At 40.4% G+C, this 24023-nt stretch overlaps 1 protein-coding gene across 6 annotated transcripts in view; it reads left to right on the forward strand.

The window, feature by feature from the left end:
• Positions 1 to 11550, forward strand: part of PARP11 (poly(ADP-ribose) polymerase family member 11) — a 66519-nt gene extending 54969 nt beyond the window's left edge. For 4 of the 6 annotated variants that reach the window (XR_012801957.1, XM_075603087.1, XM_075603085.1 and 1 more), the window contains 4 exons: positions 3268 to 3362; positions 3691 to 3816; positions 6983 to 7103; positions 11427 to 11550. Coding sequence is in view for 5 of the 6 variants with exons in the window: in XM_075603087.1 (XP_075459202.1) it covers positions 3712 to 3816; positions 6983 to 7103; positions 11427 to 11506 (306 nt within the window). In the remaining variant the exon portion in view is untranslated. The remainder of the gene's footprint in view (positions 1 to 3267; positions 3363 to 3690; positions 3817 to 6982; positions 7104 to 11426) is intronic. The other 2 variants (XM_075603090.1, XM_075603089.1) reach the window with 1 other exon arrangement.
• Positions 11551 to 24023: the final 12473 nt, after the last annotated feature.

The following is a 24023-nucleotide window of genomic DNA, read 5'->3' on the forward strand; positions in this document are numbered from 1 at the left end:
TGAGTAAAGACAGTGACTGGCACTGAGAGTTTGAAGCAGGGGAGCCTGGTTCAATTCCTGGTGTCGGCTCCTTGTGACCTTGGGCAAGTCACTTTATCTCCTTGTGCCTGAGGCGCCAAAAAATAGATTGTAAGCTCCACGGGGCAGGGACCTCAGCCTGCAAAATGTCTCTGTTAAGCGCAACGTAAAAACTTAATAATAATAATAATATTATTACTGTATGGTGAGTGGAATTCCAAACAAGGCCAGGCCTCTAAAAATGCAATTTAATACATGTATGTGCCAGCTAGAAACACGCAACCAACGAAGGGGGAGAGCCCAAAGAGGTGAACAGAAACACACACACACACACACACACTGGCTAGACAAGAGGTAAACCGGATAACCACAACTATTTTAAAATATGTTGACATAAGAATAGTGATTATATATTTCTAGACTGGAGCTTACCTTTAAAGTAGACAAGGAGAGTTGTCTATTTATGGCTTTTGATTTCTTGTATTTCTCATGAAAATCCTTGGGATACAAAGTTGTCTACTTTCTATGAGCACATTTTAAACAGTTCTTTTTTTTGTATGTATGTTAACCTTAAACAATCAAACAAATTCAGAACAGAATATCCCTCTGCACATAGGAACAACATTTAGCCAAGTCAAAATGACATTAAAAAAAAAGTATGCATTTATTTGCAGGAAAAGCACAATGTTTCAGGGAAACACTCCCCCTCGTCAGGTCCAGTCATGTGAAAAAGAAAGTACACCCTCGTTGAATTCCATCGTGTTACATATCAGGACATAACAATCACTGTTCCTTAGCAGGTCTTAAAATTAGGTAAATACAACCTCAGATGAACAACAACACATGCCATATTACACCGTGTCATGATTTATTTCACCAAAATGGAGAAGCCATGTGTGAAAAACTAAGTACACCTTATGATTCAATAGCTTGTAGAAAAGCCTTTAGCAGCAATAACTTGAAGTAATCATTTTCTGTATGACTTTATCAGTCTCTCACATCGTTGTGGAGGAATTTTGGCCCACTCTTCTTTACAATGTTGCTTCAGTTCATTGAGGTTTGCAGGCATTTGTTTATTCACAGCTCTCTTAAGGTCCTGCCACAGCATTTCAATCGGGTTGAGGTCTGGACTTTGATTCTTTTTCAGCCATTCTGTTGTAGATTTGCTGGTGTGCTTGGGATCAGGGTTCTGTTGCATGACCCAATTTCGGCCAAGCTTTAGCTGTCGGACAGATGTCCTCACATTTGACTCTAGAATACTTTGGTATACAGAGGAGTTCATGGTCGATTCAATAACTTATACTGGATGTGCACTGAGCTCTGTCTGTGTTTTATGTTATGTCTCTGGTTTTAAATGTCGATTCAATGACTGCAAGGTTCCAGGTCCTGTGGCTGAAAACAAGCCCAAATGATCACCCCTCCACCACCGTGCTTGACAGTTGCTATGATGTGTTTGTGCTGATATGCTGTGTTTGGTTTTTGCCAAATGTGACACTGGGCATTATGGCCAAATATCTCCACTTTGGTCTCGTCTGTCCAAAGGACATTGTTCCAGATGTCTTGTGGTTTGTTCAGATGCAACTTTGCAAACCTAAGCCGTGCTGCTATGTTCTTTTTAGAGAGAAGAGGCTTTCTCCTGGCAACCCTTCCAAACAAACCATACTTGTTCAATCTTTTTCTAATTGTACGGTCATGAACTTTAACATTTAGCATGCTAACTGAGGCCTGTAGAGTCTGAGATGTAACTCTTGGGTTTTTTGCAATTTCTCTGAGCATTGCACGGTCTGGCCTTGGGGTGTATTTGCTGGGAGTCCACTCCTGGAAAGATTGGCAACTGTCTTGAATGTTTTCCACTTTAGAATAATCTTTCTCACTGTAGAATGATGGTCTTTAAATTGTTTGGAAATGGCCTTATAACCCTTTCTAGATTGATGGGCAGCAACAATTGCTTCGCTAAGATCATTGCTGATGTCTTTCCTCCTTGGCATTGTGTTAACACACACCTGAATGCTCCAGACCAGCAAACTGATAAAACTTTGGCTTTTATAGAGGTGGTCACACTTGCTGATGATCAATTAATCGAGGGCATTTGATTAGCAGCACCTGTCTGCTACTTAGCATCTTAATTCCTATGGAAGCAGTAAGGGTGTACTTAGTTTTTCTCACACAGCTTCTCCATTTTGGCTTTATTTTTGTTAAATCATGACACGGTGTAATATGTCATGTGTTGTTGTATTTACCTAATTTTAAGACCTGCTAAGGAACAGATGATTGTTATTATGTCCTGATATGTAAAACCATGGAATTCAAAGAGGGTGTACTTTCCTTTTCACATGACTGTATGTATATCTTTAGTTCTATAACGCCAACCGGGTACATAGCGCTTCACAGCAGTAATTCACGTGACATAATATTATAACACATAATGGGAAAAAGCGCTACAGACATGAGTGACAAAAGGAAAGGGAGTCCCTGCCCCAAGGAGCTTACAACCTACATGGTAATTAGAGAGAACTTAGAGACAGTAGAAGGGTGTTAAGGTAAGTGTCTGTAAGGGGTCAAGGTCAGTGCATCCGAGATGTTTAGTATCAGCCAGCGGAGCTACCTGTTTGCTTTGTTAAAGACTTGTGTTTTTACATAAGTTTTAAAGGTGGAGGGAGGGTGCCAGTTGGATATTGAGGGGAAGGACAATCCAGAGGTGTTGTGGAGAGGTTGTAGGAGGGAGAGGACTTTAGAGAGAAGAGAGGTAGACAAGACATACATGAGCAGAATACAAGAGTCGGCCAAGGGTATAGCGAGAAACTAGGGCTGAGATGTAAGGAGAGGCAGAAGAGTGTATAGCCTTTAAAGTGAGGAGGAGAATTGAGTGATACATAAGCCATAAGAGGGATTTGGAAGCCATAAGAGGGATTTCAGCAGGAGAGACGCTGAGACAGATTTAGGAGAGAGTAAAGTGATTCTAGCAGTATTGTTTAGGATAGATTGTAGGGGAGATAATTGAGAGGCAGGAAGGCCGGACAGTAGGTGACATTCGGAGTGGCAGTGCAAATTGTGAGTACGCCATCAGGGTTTTTTTAATGTGTATGTGTATTAAAGCTGCAGTTCAGGCAATATCCTGCATGTGTGTTTTTTTAATAAATCAGTTCTGTAGTAAGAAAAAATACTTTTAGCATTTTCTGTTTTAAAAAAAAAACTTTGAAAGACCAATGTTCTTGTATTCTATTTTAACAAGCATTCTTGTTCCTATAGCAACGATTTACATTCCCCATATTTAAAGATGTCGCCAAACTTTGCCGATCAATAGACGGAGAACGAATTAACCAACAGCTATGCAGTTTTTTTAGGTAAGTAGAGATTGCCTAGATAAAACTATTGAAGTTTTTAAAAAAAAAACTAAAAAAAAAAAAACACGGGAGCCTGAACTGCAGCTTTAAAGGTGTTTTGTAATTTATTACACTATCAGCCCCTTCTTGTTTTCCCTCCCCACCCTACTTCTACCCTATACCTAAGCTTGGCTACCTTGCAGCTTACTGCACCAAGAAGCTGCCGATTTACCATTGTGCAAGTCCACGACACACTCCCTCATCCCTCGTGTACCTGGTTCTTTGGCCATCGGTCTGTATTTTTTAATGATCAGTAAAAACATTTAAATGCTTGTATATTACATTACAGGTAGAATATATTAAAGAAGAAATGGGAACGACTATAAAAAATGAAGATTTGGAGGCCATGGACATCTCAGAAACACAATGGGGCTGGTTTTACTTGGCAGAGTGCGGCAAGTGGCATATGTTCGAGGTAACCTAAAATTATATGACTATTGTATGACTTGTATTTGATAAGAGAACATATGTGCAGAACGTGTTGCAGTACAAGCACATACCCTTTAAAACACATCACATATTTCCCCCTATTTTATTAACGCACTATTTCCTGTAACAGGGGTTTTCAACTTGTTGCCCATGGGCCAAATCCAGCCTCTAGTCTACAGTATCTTGACATTGGCTTTGCACTGTGCCACAGCTAATTTTATTACAGTTTCTCAGGCAGCCAAGTGCAATTTTCCACAAAGCAACTCGCTATAAAACTAAGGTAATATGTTATTGTACAGATGTTATGCTTACTATATGTTGAAGTATGGCATATCTCTCTTGATATGCATACAATTACATTGCTGTACATGTCTAGCCCTATTACTTGTTTTTTTTTTGGATCCAGCCAGAAATTAAATTGGAAAGTGTGCTGCCCTATTAGATATTTTTTGCGTTAACTTGTTTTGATGTTGAAACTGTATAATTGCATTGGAAGACGATGGTTGGAAAGAGCAACTTCATTGACTTCAGTTTTTTCTTTAACATAATTGGAACCTGAGGGGCTGATCTGATCCATTGCAGATTAGCAGATTTTTAAAAATCCTGGAAGTGCACCAACTCACCAGTTCCAATTATGTACAAATAATCACCAGCTATTTTGGGTGGCATTGCTGCTTTAATCTTTATATATTTTATGTATGGGGAGCATAGTTTTAATTTATGTTTAATGTGTTATTGTGGTGTATTTTCTCTGACATTTAGCACCAACTAACTTTGGGCCTTATTCTGTACTGTCCAAAACAGCCATTTGGGCCTTTTTCATCCATAAATCCCCATTCAAGTCAATATCCCCTTGGTATCACCCTGCGAGTCTTGGGCCCAGGTTCACTAAAGGTTCACTTCTATTCAAATGAATTAAGGCATGCTAAAGCTTAGCGCCCTTCATTTTATCTGTTCGTTAAAGGCTTGGTAGTTGCATACTGTATGCTATTTACTGTTCAATTGACGTCTTGACAGTTCTTACCACAGCCCTTTGTCAAAGATATTGGGTTATCATTATTAAAGGCACTCCATATCTCGGCCTCAATCATAGAAGCTTTAAAGCTCTGTGATTCACCTGCATTAGTTTTAAAGCAGAAATTCCTTTTTTTTTTTTAAATATATATATTTTTAATTTACCTGTACCAAAGGTTCCCCTGGAGTTGGACTGCTGGTATCTTATCACAGAGATTCCCCCTGCTTAGGAGTTCTGGCAAATTGCAGGTTACTTAAAATCGATATGCCTGCCTTTAGCATAACTGAATATAAGGAATGTACTGAAGCTATGATCATTGAAAATTACTGCTGGTACCCATATATTTTTTTTCAATTGCAATTTAGGGGCGAATTTACAGGTTAATATATTTTTATAGCAACCACCAGGTATGCAGCTCTTTACAATTTTTACGAAAATTACAATATATGGTATATAATAATACGTATATATAGGATAAGTGCATCAATGCATAAATGTAACATTGGGGAAAAAGGAGTCTTTTTCCAAAAGAGCTTACAATCTAATTGGCATGTGGGGCAACTAACAGACAGAGTACATTTAAGTGCAATGGTTAATGTACATATAAGAGCATACTGTAGTTTGAGCAGTGATCATCTAGGACTAATTAAACAAACGAGATTGAAGTTTTGGAGATGGAGAGGAGAGATGATTTTGTTGGTCATGGAGATGGAGGTAGTCCAGAGGTACAGGGCCGCCATGTGAGAGAGGCTGTAGGTGTAGGAGAGATGTAGTGACCTGGTAGAGAGAAGACAGACCTGGGCAAAGCATAAGGAGCAAGTATGGGTATAGCGAGAGCTTAAACCAGATCTAAGGAGTTGAGAGCATTGAAGTAGGGAAGAAGAATTTTGTAGTAAATGTAGAATTTTAATAGGGAGCTAGCAGAGTTCTCTGGAGTAGACAGGCAGAGTTATCCTCACAGCAGCATTTTGAATATATTTCCAGTGTACAAAACAGGGAGGCGCCATAGGAGATTGTTGTAATAGTACAGATGAGAGGGGGGATAAGGGCATGCATGAACTTTTTAGTAGTAGAACAACAGAAAAAAGGTCGTATTGTATCAATGTTATGAAGAAAAAAGTAAGATTTTACCATAGCATTAGTCAGGGCATTTTCTCTGCTTTTGTGCTCGCGGGCAGCAAAAACAAATTGCAGACTCCCTATGACTGAGCGCGATGGCGGGACCGCGTTTCAAAAGACAAAGATTTTTGTCTTTTGGCGCGGCGGCCGAGCAATGGTTACGGCGGTTGTTCAGCCAATGAGGGCAAACCAGCCACGTGACGTCACGGCCGTGCGCCTCGCCCCCCCAACACGCCTTCCATCGCCTGAATATCACTTTCCTGAAGAGTTTACAGATCGCTTGTACTAGAGCTGCGCTGCACGGCATGCGCTCGCACTCTCGCAAGCAAGCAGAGTGTATTATCCCAGCCTTAAGATTACAGGATGCTAAAAGATTCAAATATGGCGCCTAAACAATGGGTTTGGAGAACTGGATGAATTGTAGTGCTATTAACTGATAAAGAGCTCAATAGAGCTTGCTTTAGGTGGGATTATGAGCAACTCAGTCTTTGGTGTCTCAAATGACGTTCTGGCTTCCTATTGGCCTGCGTAACGCAGGAGATTTAATCCTGGAGGGGATGATTCCAGTGACGCCCACCATGGTAAGTATTAGGGAACCATGGACTTCCCTGAGCAGAAATTAACATGGTTCAAATCCAGAGAACCCCTGCTTCCCATACTTAAAAGGAGGAACTGCTCCTTTTAATGCCTGCACAATTTGTAACATTGTATGAGCAGTAAATACGTCTTCCCGTCAACCACTATGACTTGATGCTTTTACCTGCACACTTGAACATTTATACAGGGGCACCGTGAGTTTTCATGTGGAGTTAACTGAAACCTGTAGTGTTAAAGAAATAGCTGTCACTACCTGTGCAACAGTCACAGCTTGTATTTACTCAGTAGATTCCATCACCTAGCCATACACAGCTCTACATTTCATTGTTGATGCCATACATCCAGACTTGTAACTGTGTATGTACAGTATTACTTTGTTTTGTATTTTTTTTTCCCCTCCTATATTTGATGCGTTTTGTAGACCAGTTCCACGACACATTGCTCTATTAGCAGCGAAGAAGTGGAAAGGAATTTCAAAATGAACCCACTTGGATCTGTATTTTTTGCAACTACAAAGTTTAACTACAGACTTGATTTTGGGGGTAAGTCTTCATGTAACATATTTCTTGCTAAACACGGAGTTTATACTGATGAGTTGATATTGTGAGGCCTACAGGTTTGTTTCCTGCTTTCATCCATGTAAAATGTGAATCAAATCTGATTTATTGCATGTTTGTTTTTTTTTTATAGTAAAAGCACAGGATCTTCTTCAAATTTCCTCTTCAATCTCTACCAACACACTAGACCAAATTTAGTAAAAAGGTCTATTCCTTAAAGCTGCAGACCAAGCAATGTCCTACTTTTTTTTTCTTTTTAAATAAATCAGTTCTGTACTATAAGAAAAAACTTATAGCATTTTTTTAAACAACTCTTAATTACATTTTTAATGTATTATAATGTAACCAGCATTTTTTTGTTTCTATAGCATCCATTTACAAAGTGACATCTTCTTTCTCTCTGGCACACCCCTTTTTGTGCCCTGCCCTTTCTCCAGCAGTGCACTAATTGTATCTAGTGACTGCCTTGCCACATGATCTTTCCCACAGAATGTTTCATCTTTGGTCCTCTTCTGCTGCACTGACAGCCATTTAGTGATCCTTCGAGCCGAATCTTGATAGATCGGCAACTTGGCTAATTAATTATTGATGCACATATTAAAGGGAAAAAATAAAATAAATAAACGGCAGCTGGGACTGCTGCTTTAAAACTCCTTATGTGCTGGAAGACGCCTCAATGCTCGATTGTAAGTGAATGGGCCATGTTAACCAAGCTGTTTTACTCTAAAAGAAGAAAAAACCTTGTGTCAGAAGGCACCTTGCAGCTGATTTACATGACTGGGCCCTGCAGTTTATTTTCACTAAGTTGTGCTGGAAGGTGTCTTATGTAGTAGAACGGCTTCGTAAATATAGCCCAATGCTATTCTCTGTAGCCAAAAATATAGGTACCTGTGGGATGTTGCTTTTAAAAAAAAAAAAAAAAAAATTATATCCATCATAAAAACATTGACTTTTTGTGTTATTGGAGAGGTTTTAATACGTAAGACACTAGAGAAAGTGACCACAGGGGGTCACTAGAGCCTCAATAAACTGCACTTAATACCAGCAAGATATTCCAAGTATATTAACTATACAGTTAGGTCCGGAAATAATTGGACACTGATACAAGTTTTTGTTATTTCGGCTGTGAACCAAAATAAATTCAAGTTAGTTAAATAATGAATATGGGCTTAAAGTGCAGTCTATCAGCTTTAATTTGAGGGTATTCACATCCAAATTGGAGGAAGGGTTTAGGAATTACATCTCTTTAATATGTAGCCCCCTCTTTTTCAAGGGACAAAAAGTAATTGGACAATTGACTCAAAAGCTGTTTCATGGACAGGGGTAGGCTATTCCTTCGTTATTTCATCATCAATTAAGCAGGTAAAAGGTCTGGAGTTGATTCCAAGTGTGGCATTCGGATTTGGAAGCTGTTGCTGTGAACCCACAACATGCGGTCAAAGGAGCTCTCAATGCAAGGGAAACAGGGCATCCTAAGGCTGCAAAAAAAAAAAAAAAAAATCCATCAGAGATAGCAGGAACATTAGGAGTGGCCAAATCAACAGTTTGGTACATTCTGAGAAAACAAAACGCATTGGTGAGCTCTGCAACAAAAAAAAGGCCTTGACGTCCACGGAAGACAACAGTGGTGGATGATCGTAGGATCCTTTCCATGGTAAAGAAAAACCCCTTCACAGCATCCAGCCAAGTGAAGAATACTCTCCAGGAGGTAGGCATATCATTATCCAAGTCTACCATAAAGAAAACACTTCACGAGAGCAAATACAGAGGGTTCACCACAAGGTGCAAACCATTCATAAGCCTCAAGAATAGAAAGGTCAGATTAGACTTTGCAAAACAATATTTAATAAAGCCAGCCCAGTTCTGGAACAGCATTCTTTGGACATATGAAACTAAGATCAACCTGTACCAGAATGATGGGAAGAAAAAAGTATGGAGAAGGCTTGGAACGGCTCATGATCCGAAGCATACCACATCTGTAAAACACGGTGGAGGCAATGTGATGGCATGGGCATGCATGGCTTCCAATAGCACTGGGTCACTAGTGTTTATTGATGATGAGACAGAAGCAGCCAGACGAATTCTGAAGTGTAAAGGGATATATTGTCTGCTCCAATTCAGCCAAATTCATCAAAGTTGATTGGACGGCGCTTCACTTTACAGGTGGACAATGACCCAAAACATACTGCGAAAGCAACCCAGGAGTTTTTTAATGCAAAGAAGTGAAATATTCTGCAATGGCTGAGTCAATCACCTGATCTCAACCCTATCGAGCATGCATTTTACTTGCTGAAGACAAAACTTAAGGCAGAAAGACCCACAAAACAAACAACTGAAGACGGCTGCAGTAAAGGCCTTGCAAAGCATCACAAAGGAGGAAACCCAGCGTTTGTTGATGTCCATGCGTTCCATACTTCAAGCAGTCATTGCCTGCAAAGGATTCTCGACAAAGTATTCAAAATGAACATTTTATTTATGATTGTGTTAATTTGTCCAATCATTTGAGCCCCTGAAATAAGGGGACTGTGTAAGGGGATTTTAAATGGTCTGTGCGTCTCACCGGCATTGTTTTCTACAGCAACATATGATTAGATACACTTCCCCTGTAGTAAGATAGTTGATGAAACTATTGACTTTGTACGTAGCCACAGATTGAGAGTCAGAAAATTCCTTGCTAACCTTAATGAATGGACACGACTTACAGCATCCACATGCAAATGTCTCAAATGGTTGGGACTTAGCCAAGTTCTAGTTGTTTGTGTCTGATAATGGTTACGTACCAATCTGTCCCTATGGTTCCGTGGTCGACAACAAACCATATTGGGTGTAGACTGGAGAACCTGAGAGAGATCATCATCCTGTAGTAAGATATGCCAGTGTTTCTGGAAGATGTGACATTGATCCCCACTGATTTGCTTTAAGTGCCGACAAAACGGACAGTCTCCGTATACACGTCGGCAGTGCGTGAATTGTCAGTCAATAGTGACGGTCTGGGATATTTATTACTCGTCGGTATGCCTTTTTGATTATGGTTTTCTTATATACCCTTTAGATGAAGCGCCTGGTCGTGTCTTTGGCCCGTGTCCTAAACTCTGTCATATTTGAACAGTTTCGTCTAAGACGAAGAAATTGGCCTGTTGTGATGCTATTTATCATGTGTGTTGGATGATAACTGCCATGAGTAAACTGTTTGCTGTAGGTTTAGGGTTAGGTGTGTCCACACACCTTTGCCTCCATCTCGCCGTTGGGGATTTTAATCATCACTGTATATATCCCGTCAGGTATTTGTCGGATTGTAAGATTTATTAAAAAGTTATTTTCCGTTTCTGTGCTTGGTGTTCTCGTGGGACCTTGTTGTGATTACCCCTATTTAGGGGAGCTGGACTTTCAGTTAATGCACTGTTGCCATATACCTGCTATTACTTTAGCTTACCGTGAGCACAGTTTATTGGGGCTTTATTGACCCCCTCTGGTCACTTTCTCTAGTGTCTCTTTGGTCTGTTTTCTCCCCTATGCACCAGGTATATTTTGTTTGTAAATTTATGGTGAGAGTCGTGTTCATATGTGTAGCCTGCGAAGTTTTAATACGGTATGTTTGTTAATGAGTGCTAGACATTTCTGGTGCATTTCACACATCTAAGGCAGTAATTTAATTACAAATTGCTTCACTGAGAATGTAACAGTGGGCTTGGAAAGCTGCAAGATACATTTTTTTTCCTCTTGGCTCACTGCAGTCATCCTGAACTACACCTCATAACAAGTGAGTGGAATGTATGAAAGCGATGTTCCATACATGTCTTTGAAAGCTGGGATCCTGCATCTGTACACTCTAATTAAATACTACAAATAATATAATGTGGAGCCATTATTAATACTGCAAGTGTATGATTTGTCACCTCTGATAAACCCTACACATTCTATAACTTCTCTGCCCAATATACTCCCAGTTTAATTGTGATACAAGTGAAACACTGTGAGTTGCCCAAATTCATATGGTTCATGTACAGTACTTCTCAGGCTGTAGTTGCCACTTTGCCCTTCTAACCCTGGATAAGTACAGCATTTCTGTGTTATTGAGCCATGGGAATCCATAACTTAGGTTATATTTTCTTTTAGAACACAATCATTGTTTCTTTAAATTATCTGTGCTATATAACAATGATTTTATTATTCTCCCTATATTTTATCTTATTACATAATCTTTACTGGTGGTTAATTTTTGTACTAATGGATCACCATTTTAATTTGCATTTGTTATTGAAAAACTGTACAAATGTGTTCATTGCATTCATTCTGTTTCCTACCTAGAGATGAACCAAATCAACTTATCTACTGGGAAAAAACGACCAATAAAAAGGGCTCCTTTTTCTATTACTGCTTTCAGGTAACCAAAAATATCTAAACCCTGAACATACACCACCTTAAGACACTACATATACTCCACTTTTTTTTTTTTCTTGAGGCTTCCAATTACAATTTCAGATTATAGGTAGTACTTTGTTTAATATTTAGAATAGTCATACAGGAATAAAACCTAATTTCCAATCGGTCTCTCGTAGCTCAAAGATATACCTGTCCATAGTCATTATGAATAACCCACTAATGAAACACTGATCCCTAAGAAAGCCCATAGGTCCTTCCATTGTAGTAGATGTAACACCTGTAATTATATAAGAGAAACAACGCATTCCCAGTACTCCCACGTCTTTCATTCATCACGTGGGAGTGCTTGGGATGTATTGTTTCTGTTCGATTATTTGGAACTTTGTAAGGAAAAGTGCACTATTCCTGTATACCCGATCTACATCTAAGCTTTGCTTGTACTTTACTCTATATCAACATAGGGCTTTCTGCCCATATGTTCCCCTCCAAAACATTCACAAATTGTAATGACACCAAACAATACAAAATACATAAATTAACTGCCAGACTGTATATGTATATGGTAAGAAATGTGGGAAAGACCCGGCGTCAGCTCAGACGTAGAATTTTGGAACATGTACAGTAGGATCTTTCCGAAATAAGGTAGGCACTCCAAAAGCTAGACACGTTATATGTGCAATGCGAATATACAGGCTTTAAAGTTTTATGGCATCAACTACCTACCCTTGGACCCAAAAAAGGGAGACTGAGAAACTCTTACAGAGTTTAAGTGGATCTGCACACTCCAGGCCCTCACTCCAAAGGGTCTAAATGTTGGGTTCCTTTTTTTGTCCTACCTATGATGGATGAATACTCAGTCACTATGGGATGCCTATAATTACTTTGTCTATGGCTACCAAATAAGATCACTGATATTCTATAATATATCATTACTATCATAAAAGAGACCAGTGATCTGTGCAGGAAGCGGGGAATGATTAGATGACAGTGATTTGTATAAATGTTTGATTCCAGGCATCTTATGTTACTGGACATCAATAAACAAAAAACATAGCACCAACATAGGACAATAACATTAAAAATGGCTTCTTTTTGTGAATACTAATAATCTGGAGGGTCTAAATGTAGGGTTCCGTGTTTTTGTTTTTTCTATGCTTCTGGACAAACTCTGTTATTACTTGAAACGAGGTATGACTGTGCACACTTAGGATACCAATTCTAATATGTAAATTAAACAATATCAAACTAGACTGTCAACCGTTAAGACTAATTATTTGTCTCTGCCCTAGGGAATTAATCGATGACCGTGTTTGGCACCAAGTTTTAATACCAAGTATTCCAGTTACCTGGATACTAAAATAAAGAATATCTAATTACAATAGGGCAATGAAATGTGTAAAACTAAACTTTATTTCACAAAGGGTGTATCTTTTGTAATTTAGCGGAGGAAAAAGCGACAGCTTTTAGATACTTTTGAATGTGAGAGGAGTCAAGTGTGACCCCTTATCAGCGTGCTTGTGCTACAGGGTGTATGACAGAACTTCCAACAGTAATGTGGAAAGAGGTAGGGGGGCCAGGGTTGGGATGAAATATGAGGAGCTCTGGTTTTGACATAAGTTTGTCGGCAGAGGGCCATCCAGGATGATATCACAGAGAGACATTCAGAACCGTTGGTGTGTACAGCCGGTGTAAGGTCCGGTGTTGAAAAGTAAATTTGTATGTCGTCTGCATAGAGGTGATGGTTAAACCCAAGAGATGTAATTAGGTCACCTAGAGAGAATGTGTACAGCGAAAAGTGGAGAGGTCCCAGGACAGAGCCCTGGGGTACCCCCACAGAGATTGATGGAGGAGGTGTTAGCAGAAGAGACATTGAAAGTACGATGGGAGAGGTAAGAGGAGATCCAGGATAGAGCTTTGTTACGAATACCAAGACTATGGAGAATGTGAAGGAGGGGTGGGTGGTCCACGATATCGCATGCTGCAGAAAGGTCAAGTAGTAAGAGCAGAGTGTAATGACCTGTCTTTTATTTATTTATAAAATATTTTACCAGGAAGTAATACATTGAGAGTTGCCTCTCGTTTTCAAATATGTCCTGGGCACAGAGTAAAACAAATAATACATGGTTACAAGTACAGTTACATAAATGAACAGTCTTTGGCAGCATGAAGGTTATTTTACATTAGTTATTTTAGTGAGGGCTGTTTCAGTGGAGTGAGCAGAGCGGACGCCAGATTGTAGAGGGTCTAGGAGAGAATAGGTGTTGAGAAAATGGAGCAAGCGAGAGAATACAAGATGTTCAAAGTTTTAGAGGCAAAAGGCAGGAGGGAGACAGGCCGATAGTTAGAAAGACAGGTAGGGTCAAGCTTTCTGTTTTTGAGTAATGTTATAACTGTTACATGTTTGAGGAGGGAAAGGTACCAGAGTAGTGGGAGGAGTTAAAAATGTGTGTGAGCATAGGGATTATAGTAGGAGCAAGAGGTTTTGGGAGATGGGGGGGAATGGGGTCAAGAGATCAAGTGATAGAGGGAGAAGAGATCAGCAGTGACACACCCTCCGTGACAGCGGAGAAAGAGTCAAGGAAGGCAGGAGGAGAGTTAGGAAGAGGTGTAAGATGGGAGGAGGAAACAGGGGATGTCCTAAAATATGGATTCCGCCTTTTCCTTCAAATAGTCGGCAAAGTCCTGAGGTGAGATGGAGGAAGAAGAGGCAGGTGAGGGTGGTCAGAGTAGGGAGTCAGACAGAGTAGAGTCAGCGTGAGTTACATAGTTACATAGTAGATGAGGTTGAAAAAAGAGGTACATTTATCAAGTTCAACCAATGCTAAATTTAGACAACAGATAATTTATCCTATATCTATACTTATTGATCCAGAGGAAGGCAAACAAAAAACCTCATGAAGGGGAAAAAAAAATATTCCTTTCTGACTCCAAGAATTGGCAATTGGATTAATCCCTGGATCAACCTTCTTCCCATGTTTACTTATTTGGTATATCCCTGTGTAGTCATGCCTAACAATGCCTACTGTCATCTCTCCTGCTGGCAGCAAGACCTGGTAAGTTACAGGAGTGCCAGCAGTAATTATGGAGGTTTTCCCTCACATCCTGGTGAGGTGCCCTATGTATGGATGGGAGTGGCTACATGTTCTGAGTCCATTGTTAGTGACCTCAGAGATGTGCCTGCCTCCTGAGGTATATAAGGCACTACACTGCCTAAAGTTAGTGCGTGCGTACGAGAATAGAAGTGGAAGGTTGAAGTCACAAGTGTAAGGTGCCCCCTAGTGTCGTAACTAGGGGTACCAACTAATCTTTAAGTGATCTAAGGCCAACTGTGTCCAGGGACCTGGCGCAGGGGTGATCTTCATACGGGGAGAGGAAATCCCACTCCATTGGGAGGGCGTACCTTTTGAAGGGAATCAAGGAGAATGTGCGGCTGAGATGAATTACTGCGACGGGCAGCTGGCCCACCTCTGGTACAATAAAGATGACTTGTGCAAAGAGAATCCCCTGGTGTGAGTTTGCAATTACTCTCCTGGGGCCCTCACCACCACGAAGGAGTTCCTCATCGGGACCATCTACCTGCCTATGCATAGATCTCGATGAGGTGGAGGCGCTGCACATAATGTGAGTAGGACTCGTCACCCACTACCTCAGATACCTGTCCGGCTTGACATCCCCCAATACCATCAAGTGGGAGGCTCAGGAGTCCTGTTGCCAACAGGTGCACCATCATACACAGACATGTAACTGGGCTGGATAGACCACAGGGGCCAATGTGAGATTGGGGGGGGGGGGTCACACCAGACACGAACACCCGTTACACCTGTATACCTTTCCTTTTTAAAAGGATGTCCATCTTTTTTTTTTTTTAACAATCAGTCTCCATGGGTAATGAATTTCACATTTTAACTGCTCTTACTGTAAAGAAACCTTTACTTTGTTGCTTGTGAAATCTCCTTTCCTCCAACCTAAAGGGATGCCCCTGAGTCCTTTGTACTGCCCTTGGGATGAATAGTTCATTTGAAAGCTCCTTCTACTGTCCCCGAATATATTTGTATATAGTTATCATATCCCCTCTAAGACACCTTTTCTAATGTAAATAAATCTATTATGAGGAGAGGCTAGCTAAATTATAGATTGTCCATCCCCTTTATTAATTTGTTGGCTCTTCTCTGCACTCTCTCTAGTTCCATAATGTCTTTTCTAAGGAGTGGTGCCCAAAATTGTACTCCATACTCAAGGTGTGGTCTTACTAATGCTTTGTAAAGGGGCATAATTATGTTTACTTCCCTTCCATCCATTGCCCGTTTGATGCAAGATAAGATCTTGTTTGCCTTTGCAGCTACTGTATGACTTTGGACACTATTGCTGAGCCTGCTGTCTACAAGCACTCCTAAATCATTCTCCATCAAGGATTCCCCCAATTTATCCCCATTTAATGTATAAGTCGCCAGTTTATTCTTGCATCCTAAATGCATAACCTTACATGTATCTGTATTAAACCTCATCTGCCATTTACCTGCCCACGTTTCCAGTCTCTCCAAGGCCTCCTGGAGAGAAATTACATCCTGCTCTGATTCTACTGCCTTACACAATTTAGTATCATCAGCAAAGATGGAGACTTTGCTCTTGAAGCCAACCTCAAGGTCATTAATAAACAAGTTAAAAAGCAGGGGTCCCAGTACCGATCCCTGAGGTACTCCACTCACGACTTTAGCCCAACCTGAAAAAGTTCCATTTATGACAACCCTCTGTTGTCTATCCTTCAACCTGTTTTCAATCCAGGTGCATACATTGAGTCAAATTTGCTTTATTTTGTACACCAACCTCTTGTGTGGAACCGTATCAAAAGCCTTTGCAAAATCTAAGTAGACCACATCAACTACATTACCCTGGTCTAAATTCCTACTTACCACCTCAAAGAAACAAATAAGGTTAGTTTGGCATGATCTATCCTTCATAAATTCATGCTGACTATTACTAATTTTGTTTTCCACCTGAATATTATCCCGTATTAAACCTGCAAGTGGTTTCCCCACTATTGAAGTCAGGTTTACAGGTCTGTAATTCCCCGGTTGTGATCTAGCTCCCTTTTTAAATATAGGGACAACATCTGCTTTACGCCAATCGTGTGGTACTGCGCCTGTGGAAATGGAGTCCTTGGATATTAAATATAATGGTTTGGCTATTACTGAGCTTAACTCCTTGAGAACTCTTGGATGTATACCATCGGGGCCATGTGCCCTATTTACTTTCATTTTTTCAAGCCACTTATGAACCTCTTCCTCAGTTAACCAATTGTTCATTAATATGGAGGTTGTAGCTTCCTCCTGCGGCACTACTATTGAAATTGATTCTTCTCTGGTAAACACAGAGGTCAAGAATTTGTTTAATACCTCTGCATTTTCCTTATCTCCAATAATCTGCCTGCCCATGTCACACTGAAAGGGTCCTATATTTTCTTTTCTCATTTTTTTTTTGTTATTAAGGTACTTAAATAACTTTTTAGGATTGATCTTACTTTCTATTGCAATTCTTTTTTTCATTATCCATTTTTGCTCATTTGATTGCCCCTTTGCAATTTTTGTTACATTGCTTATAATTCTGATACGATGCCGCCGTCCCTTCTGACTTTAAGAATCTAAACACCTTCCTCTTGTCCATTTCCTCCCCACCTGTTTATTTAGCCACATTGGTTTTGACTTATTTATTTTATACTTATTACCCAAGGGTATACACTGATGAGTGTGCTTTCCTAACAATGTTTTAAAGACTGCCCATTTATCTTCTACATTTTCCCTCCAAATACATCATCCCAGTGTATTACTACTAGATTAGACCTCAGTTTATTAAAAATCTGCCTTTCTAAAAGTTAAAGGTTTTTGTTGAACCCAAGTAATCTGTTTTGTGATTTATTTCAAATGAGACCATGTTATGATCAATGTTACCCAAATGTTCCAGGACTTGAATATTTGTTATTACTTCTACATTGTTTGATATTACCAAATCCAGTATTGCTCCTCTCCTGGTTGTTTCATCAATCATTTGGGTCATATGATTGTCTTTAAGCATCCCCAAAAACTTGTTTCATTTTGTTGTAATGCTAATCTCATTGTCCCAGTCCATGTCTGGATAATTAAAATCACCCATTATGCAAACATGTCCCAGTTTTGATCCCTTCTCCATTTGAACAAGTATTTTAGCCTCCTCAATCTCACCAATATTTGGTGGTTTATAGCTTATCCCTACAAACATTTTCTTTATACATTTACCTCCACTGCTAATTTCTATCCACAAGGTCTCTACATTTTCATCATTCCCTTCATAAACATCTTCCCTTATTATAGGCTTTAAATACGATTTAACATATAAACATACTCCACCTCCTCTTCTCTTTGCTCGATCCTTCCGAAAAAGGGAATACCCCTCTAAATTAACTGCCCAGTCATGAGTTTTATCCCACCATGTTCCAGTAATGCCTATGATATCATACTGCTCCCTTGCAGCTATTAATTCAAGCTCCCCCATTTTATCTGTCAGGCTTCTTGCATTAGCAAGCATGTATTTCATTTTTTTTCAGCTTGTACTATTATCTTATCTGCTTCTTCCTTTCTGCGCCAACTTTGTTTTAGTCTTTAGAAGTTTTCTATTATCTCTATGTACTATTGGTGTCTCACTGCTTGTCAAACTCGTACTTGCCCATATTCTACCTCCCAAAACCCCTGGTTTCCTCTTGTATGGTATTTAGTTTGTTATCGGTTTCATTTCCCTCCCCCCTCCATCCTAGTTTAAACTCTCCTCCAACTTTTTAACATTCTCCCCATAGCACAGAAGATCCCTCTTCATTGAGGTGCAATCCGCCCCTAGAATATAGATGGCACCTCTCAGAAAAGGTGTCCCAGTGCTCTTAAAACCCCAAACCCTCCTTCCTACACCACTTTCTTAGCCATGTATTAACCTCCCTAATCTCTGACTCCCCCCCCCCCCCCCCCCCAACAATTTGTCTACCCGATCCGCAACGTGCCTAACCCAAGCACCTGGGAGACACACTGTTCGGTTCATGCGGTCAGAGCAACAGATTGCCCTATCTACCTTCCTAATAATGGAGTCCCTTACCACCACAATCTTTCTTGGTATCTGAGCATCCTGAGTCCCCACTGTGCTGGAGGAACGATTCCCCTGGATGCTAGAGAAATCAGTCTCGCCTTGCCATTTCTGCCCTGACACTCCCAATATCTTCACTCAATATGGCAAATCTATTGGGATGGGTCAGCTCAGAAATTGCCTGTCTCTCCCTATTGCCCCTGCTTCCCCTGTTACCCAGCTACCTACCTGCTCCTCACTAATGGACCCACCATCTGCACCACTAGTCGAAGCAAGGGCCTGCTCAGTGAGCTCTAATTCCCTTTCAAGATTGCCAATGTCCCTCAATATTGCAAGTTGCCTCTTCAGATCAGCAATCTCTGATTCTAAAGAGACCACCCGCTCACACTTCTCACAGCGGTATACTCCTCGGAACAGCTGCTCCAAGTGCACATACATGTGGCAAGATGTGCATTGAGTGGCATTTTCAATCCTGCTCATTATAGCAACTATGAAGTTTAGAAGTATTAACAATAAACTGTACTCCAATATACTATACCTTGTTTAACCGCTTCCTTGTTCAAACGGCTTCTGGATCTAACTGTACACTTCAAACAACCAGCACTTAAATCAACCACACAGATGAGTATACGCAAGCTCAGAATTCATTAGAAGCCTCTGTTTAAATAGGGACACCCACCAGGTGTGTTAGGTTAGCAATTAACTAACCACTCCCACGCTGCCTCAGGCAAGAAAAAGAGGGGGGAAAAGTTACAGGTTTCAATTACCACACACTTTAAAAATAAATTAACCCACTGCATACTCCCCAAATTCAGCCACCCCTCCTAGTATACACAGCACTTCCCTTTCCTCCTGCATCTTACTGTACACTTGAAACAACCAGCACTTAAATCAACCACACAGTTGGGTTAGACTTGTGTGTGCTTAGTAAAGAAAAGTAGGTTTGTTTAGCCTGAGAGGGGAGAGTTGAAACAGGGTAGCATAAATTTGTAGTGAAGGAAGTCTGCGAGCGTGTGAGATTTCCTCCAGAGGTGTTCTGAGGAACGAGTGGAGGAACGCAGCATGCGTGTGTGAGAATTGAGCCAGGGTCTGGGGTTAGAAGGGCGAGAATGGCAGAGACACAGGAGGCATGTAGAAAGATAGGGAAAAGTTGTAGTTCCTGACCATGTTGTCAGCGTCTGGAGCAGGACTGTGACAGTAGAGGGAGGAGCGTATGGAATCAAAAGCTGCTAGGTTAATAGAGCGTAGGTCTCTGCAGAAATGAGGTGGAGAAGGGGAGAAGCGAGAGAGAAAATAAGACCAGACCCTAAATAAGTTATGGTGACAATTATCCACTGTATATTGCATTATAGTAACTAGAGACACATTTATATTAGTCATATTTATTTCACTTCGTCTATGTGGGGGTTTGCACTTTTTTAAGCGATAGAAGTACAGTCCTCATAGATTGGTTGAGCCCAATCACATGTGTGCAATGTTATTTAGATGTTGGTCTCGTATATTAATGGGTGTAAATGTAATCATGTTCAGGATATACTAGTATAAAGGATATGATATTCACATTTTCAATAACAAATATGCTGGTAGAATATCCTCATATCATGAGAAATTATCTTATTACAAGTTCTATTGTAAAGGACAAATGCATACCTGGATAAATCAATAAACAGATGTACAGCTGCAGCGGCCGTTATTCTAAAACGTCGCCCGGTATACCGCTCGGAATACCTCTGTTATGGCGCGTGATGTTTTCCAACCGTGACGCGAGTGCAGAAAATAGTTCTGGTTTTTAAACACCTTAAATTGACACACTAGCACAGTACTGTGCACATTGCAATTCATTCATTTCATTTCACCCAAAGAAACAGAATCCATGAAATTCAACAAAGCAAAGCGGGTTCCTGGGGCGATTGGCCACGTTCATACTGCGTGGAGTACAGCAGAGCACACGAAATCGGCGCCGTGAAGTTTTAACATAATGGCCGCTGCAGCTGTATTTAAAGTGCTATAGCTTAAACGTACAGTAGTACACGAGCGATGAACCAAATACAGTATAAGGAACATGGTTTGATTGCTCTTAAAACTGGTACATCCCTACACAAGCTATTCTAATAAAGTGATCTATGCAGTAATTAAAAAGGAATTATATTGCTTGATCTGTTTTTTTTTTTTAAGATGCACAAACCGAAAAAATAGTATAAATATATAGCTACAAGTGAATAACTGTATATAACTTGCATTTAGGATCATGTCTAATACGTTTAGTCCTGTATTGGACCATAACCTTGTTATCTTTATGTATTGTTTAGATCATAAAATATAGTGGTTCTAGGTATTCTAGTTTGGCAAGTAATTAAAATGAGTAGTCATTTATTAACTAACGCATAATTGTGTGTAATCAATAGGTCAGTCTAAACAGAGCAGAAGTGAACCGGCTTTATTACATTGTACTGGTGTCAAATAAACCAGAGAGGGATTTATAAAGGTGGACAGTGCCTGCTATTTACATTTTGTATTGCTTTTAAATGCCTACCGAGAAATGAGACAACCCTTTTAGACAAAATCAATATATATCTTTGTAATTATCTCTTTTCTACTGTCATCAAAAACACGATATCTAGGGGCACATGCATCAAGCATCAGCACAGGTTATTGTACCTTTTCCAGCGGTTAACTGGCATTCAAGTCTGTGGTAGTTAATGCTGGAACAGGCATGATATCCCATACTGACATTTGATGCATGTGCCCCTATACTATAGTAGTATTCTACACTCACCCCCCCCCCCCTCCAAAAGGCAGTCCGTCACCTCTTCCCCTCCCCCCCCCCCCCCCTTGGTGGACTGCAGGACTGACTGAGGGCGGGAGAAGAGGATTACCATGTCAGCAAGGCAGCAGAGGTGCTAGATGGTGGTCCGGGGCTGGCGGCTGTGGCAGCAGGAGAAAAAGCCGGTTAGGAGTGCGCCCCTGCGGTCCGACCCCGAAGTCTTTAATAAAGTCACTGCCGACTTCCGCGTCGGACCGAAGGGCGGCGCGCTCCTTCCTGGCTTTTCTCCTGCAGCTCACAATGGATGTGAATGCTCCTCCTGCTGCTGCTGCCACCCCGCCATCTAACGCCTCTGATGCCTGCTGACATGGTGAACATCTTCGTCCACTCGCCAGCTTCTTCCGCTCTCGTCTTCAGTCAGTCCTTCCTGAATACACACACACATATACACACACACACATATATATTATCTATACATATATACACACACACACGTGTGTGTGTATATATATATGTGTGTGTATATATGTGTGTGTGTGTGTGTGTGTGTGTGTGTGTGTGTATCTATTCTATCCTTGGCCCCCTGCAGACGCACTTACTAGAATTTCCCTCCTACTGTCTCTGTACGTTCTCCCTACTTACCAATTAGATTGTAAGCTCCTCGGAGCAGGGACTCCTCTTCCTTAATGTTACTTTTATGTCTGAAGCACTTATTCCCATGATCTGTTATTTATATTATTTGTTATTATATATGATATGTATTACTACTGTGAAGCGCTATGTACATTTATGGCGCTATATAAATAAAGACATACTATATATATATATATATATATATATATATATATATATATATATACTCCTAACCGGCTATATATATATTGTATGTCTTTATTTATATAGCGCCCATAAATGTGCATAGCGCTTCACAGTAGTAATACATATCATATAAATAACAAATAATATAAATAACAGATCATGGGAATATAAGTGCTTCAGACATAAAAGTATATATATATATACATGCATACACACACACGTATGTATGTCTTGTTTATAATGTATACCCCTGTTCATTTATGCAACTGTATTTGTAACCATGTATTTGTCTTAACTCTGTGCCCAGGACATACTTGAAAACAAGAGGTAACTCTCAATTTATTACTTCCTGGTAAAATATTTTATAAATAAATAATATACACACACGTGTGTGTGTGTGTGTATATGTATGTGTGTAGAGGTATCAGTACCGTGTTAGCCGAGCTTCAATAATCAAAAAATAAATAGACGATACCGTTCTGTGGCTAACTAAATGCTTTTATTTGTGCGAGCTTTCGAGATACACTGATCTCTTCTTCCGGCGATGTTACAATGAATGAAGCAAGCAAAGAGGTATACTTAAAAACAGTGTCTCTTGGAATGTTATCTGTGCTTGTCTCAACCCTCCCCCCCCTGTGGGCATGTGATTTATGGCTAGACGTGTTAAATGGTTCCTGAAAGTTATTGATGTAGAGAGTGTGTGTGTGTATCTGTGAGAATATAAATGAATGGAGAGCCCACAGTGTATACAGTGCTTTAGAAAAGGTGTGTGTGGAGTGGGAGTTAATATATAAATGGTGTGGGTAGGTCTGGAAATGTCGAGAGATTGTAGCAAAACTAAAAGTGTGTGTAGATACTATGTAGTCCCTATTGGTGTATAGGGGTGGAAAAACAAGGAGTATCTGTATGTGTAAGACACACCTGTGTGTGCATACATAGAGCACGAGTATGTACAGACATGGTCTTTAGCCGCTCATGGAAAGCAGAGTTCACTTGTGTCAGTAATGACTCATAAAATTTCGATCTTTGTTTAGGCCACCGCTAAGTGTCCCGAACAGTTGCATACATTTGTATTCATGCAACCGTCTCTCTTTCGGTGTTTTAAGATTACCTTTGAGTATGGCAACCCTCAGATCGTTCATCTTATGGCGAAAGTCAGAGAAATGTTCGCCGACAGGACTGTCTCTTGTTCCGCGTGTGATGCTGTGGCGATGCAGGTTCATTCTCTTGTTTAGCCCCTGCCCCGTCTCACCTATGTAGTAGCAGCCCACTGGGAATTTCATGCACATGATGAGGTACACGACATTGCTGGAGGAATAGGTGAACCTTCCTCTGATTTTGTATTCCCGATTCCTGTGTGGGTATTTTGTATTGTGTCTGCTGTGTAGATCATTGCGCATGTTTTGCATCTTGCGTCCTGGCATCATGCGAAACCATTTATACACACGTGGTGTGTGTGTGTGTGTGTGTGCTGTGTGTGTATAAACACAAATACAACTGTATGCCTCATCTGCATGTCTTAGGCAGGTCTGCAACTCCGCCTTTCCCCATTATCACCCAGCATACAGCACTTCCACTGCAGCAAGGGATTCTGGGAAATGACATGTAAATGAGCACACAGTGTCACTTTTTGCCTCAAAAAACATTTTTAACATGGTTCCCTATAGGCTTAAGCTTGCTGCATGGTCACAGCTTGTGAGCACAGCCAGGGTTAAGGCTGCATACCCAGAAAACCTATATATACACATGCACACACATATATATATAAAATATATATATATATATATATATATACACACACACACACACACACACGTGTGTGTTTATATATGTGCTGA

Source organism: Ascaphus truei, chromosome 5 (genome assembly GCF_040206685.1).
Source record: "Ascaphus truei isolate aAscTru1 chromosome 5, aAscTru1.hap1, whole genome shotgun sequence".
Taxonomy (NCBI): domain Eukaryota; kingdom Metazoa; phylum Chordata; class Amphibia; order Anura; family Ascaphidae; genus Ascaphus; species Ascaphus truei.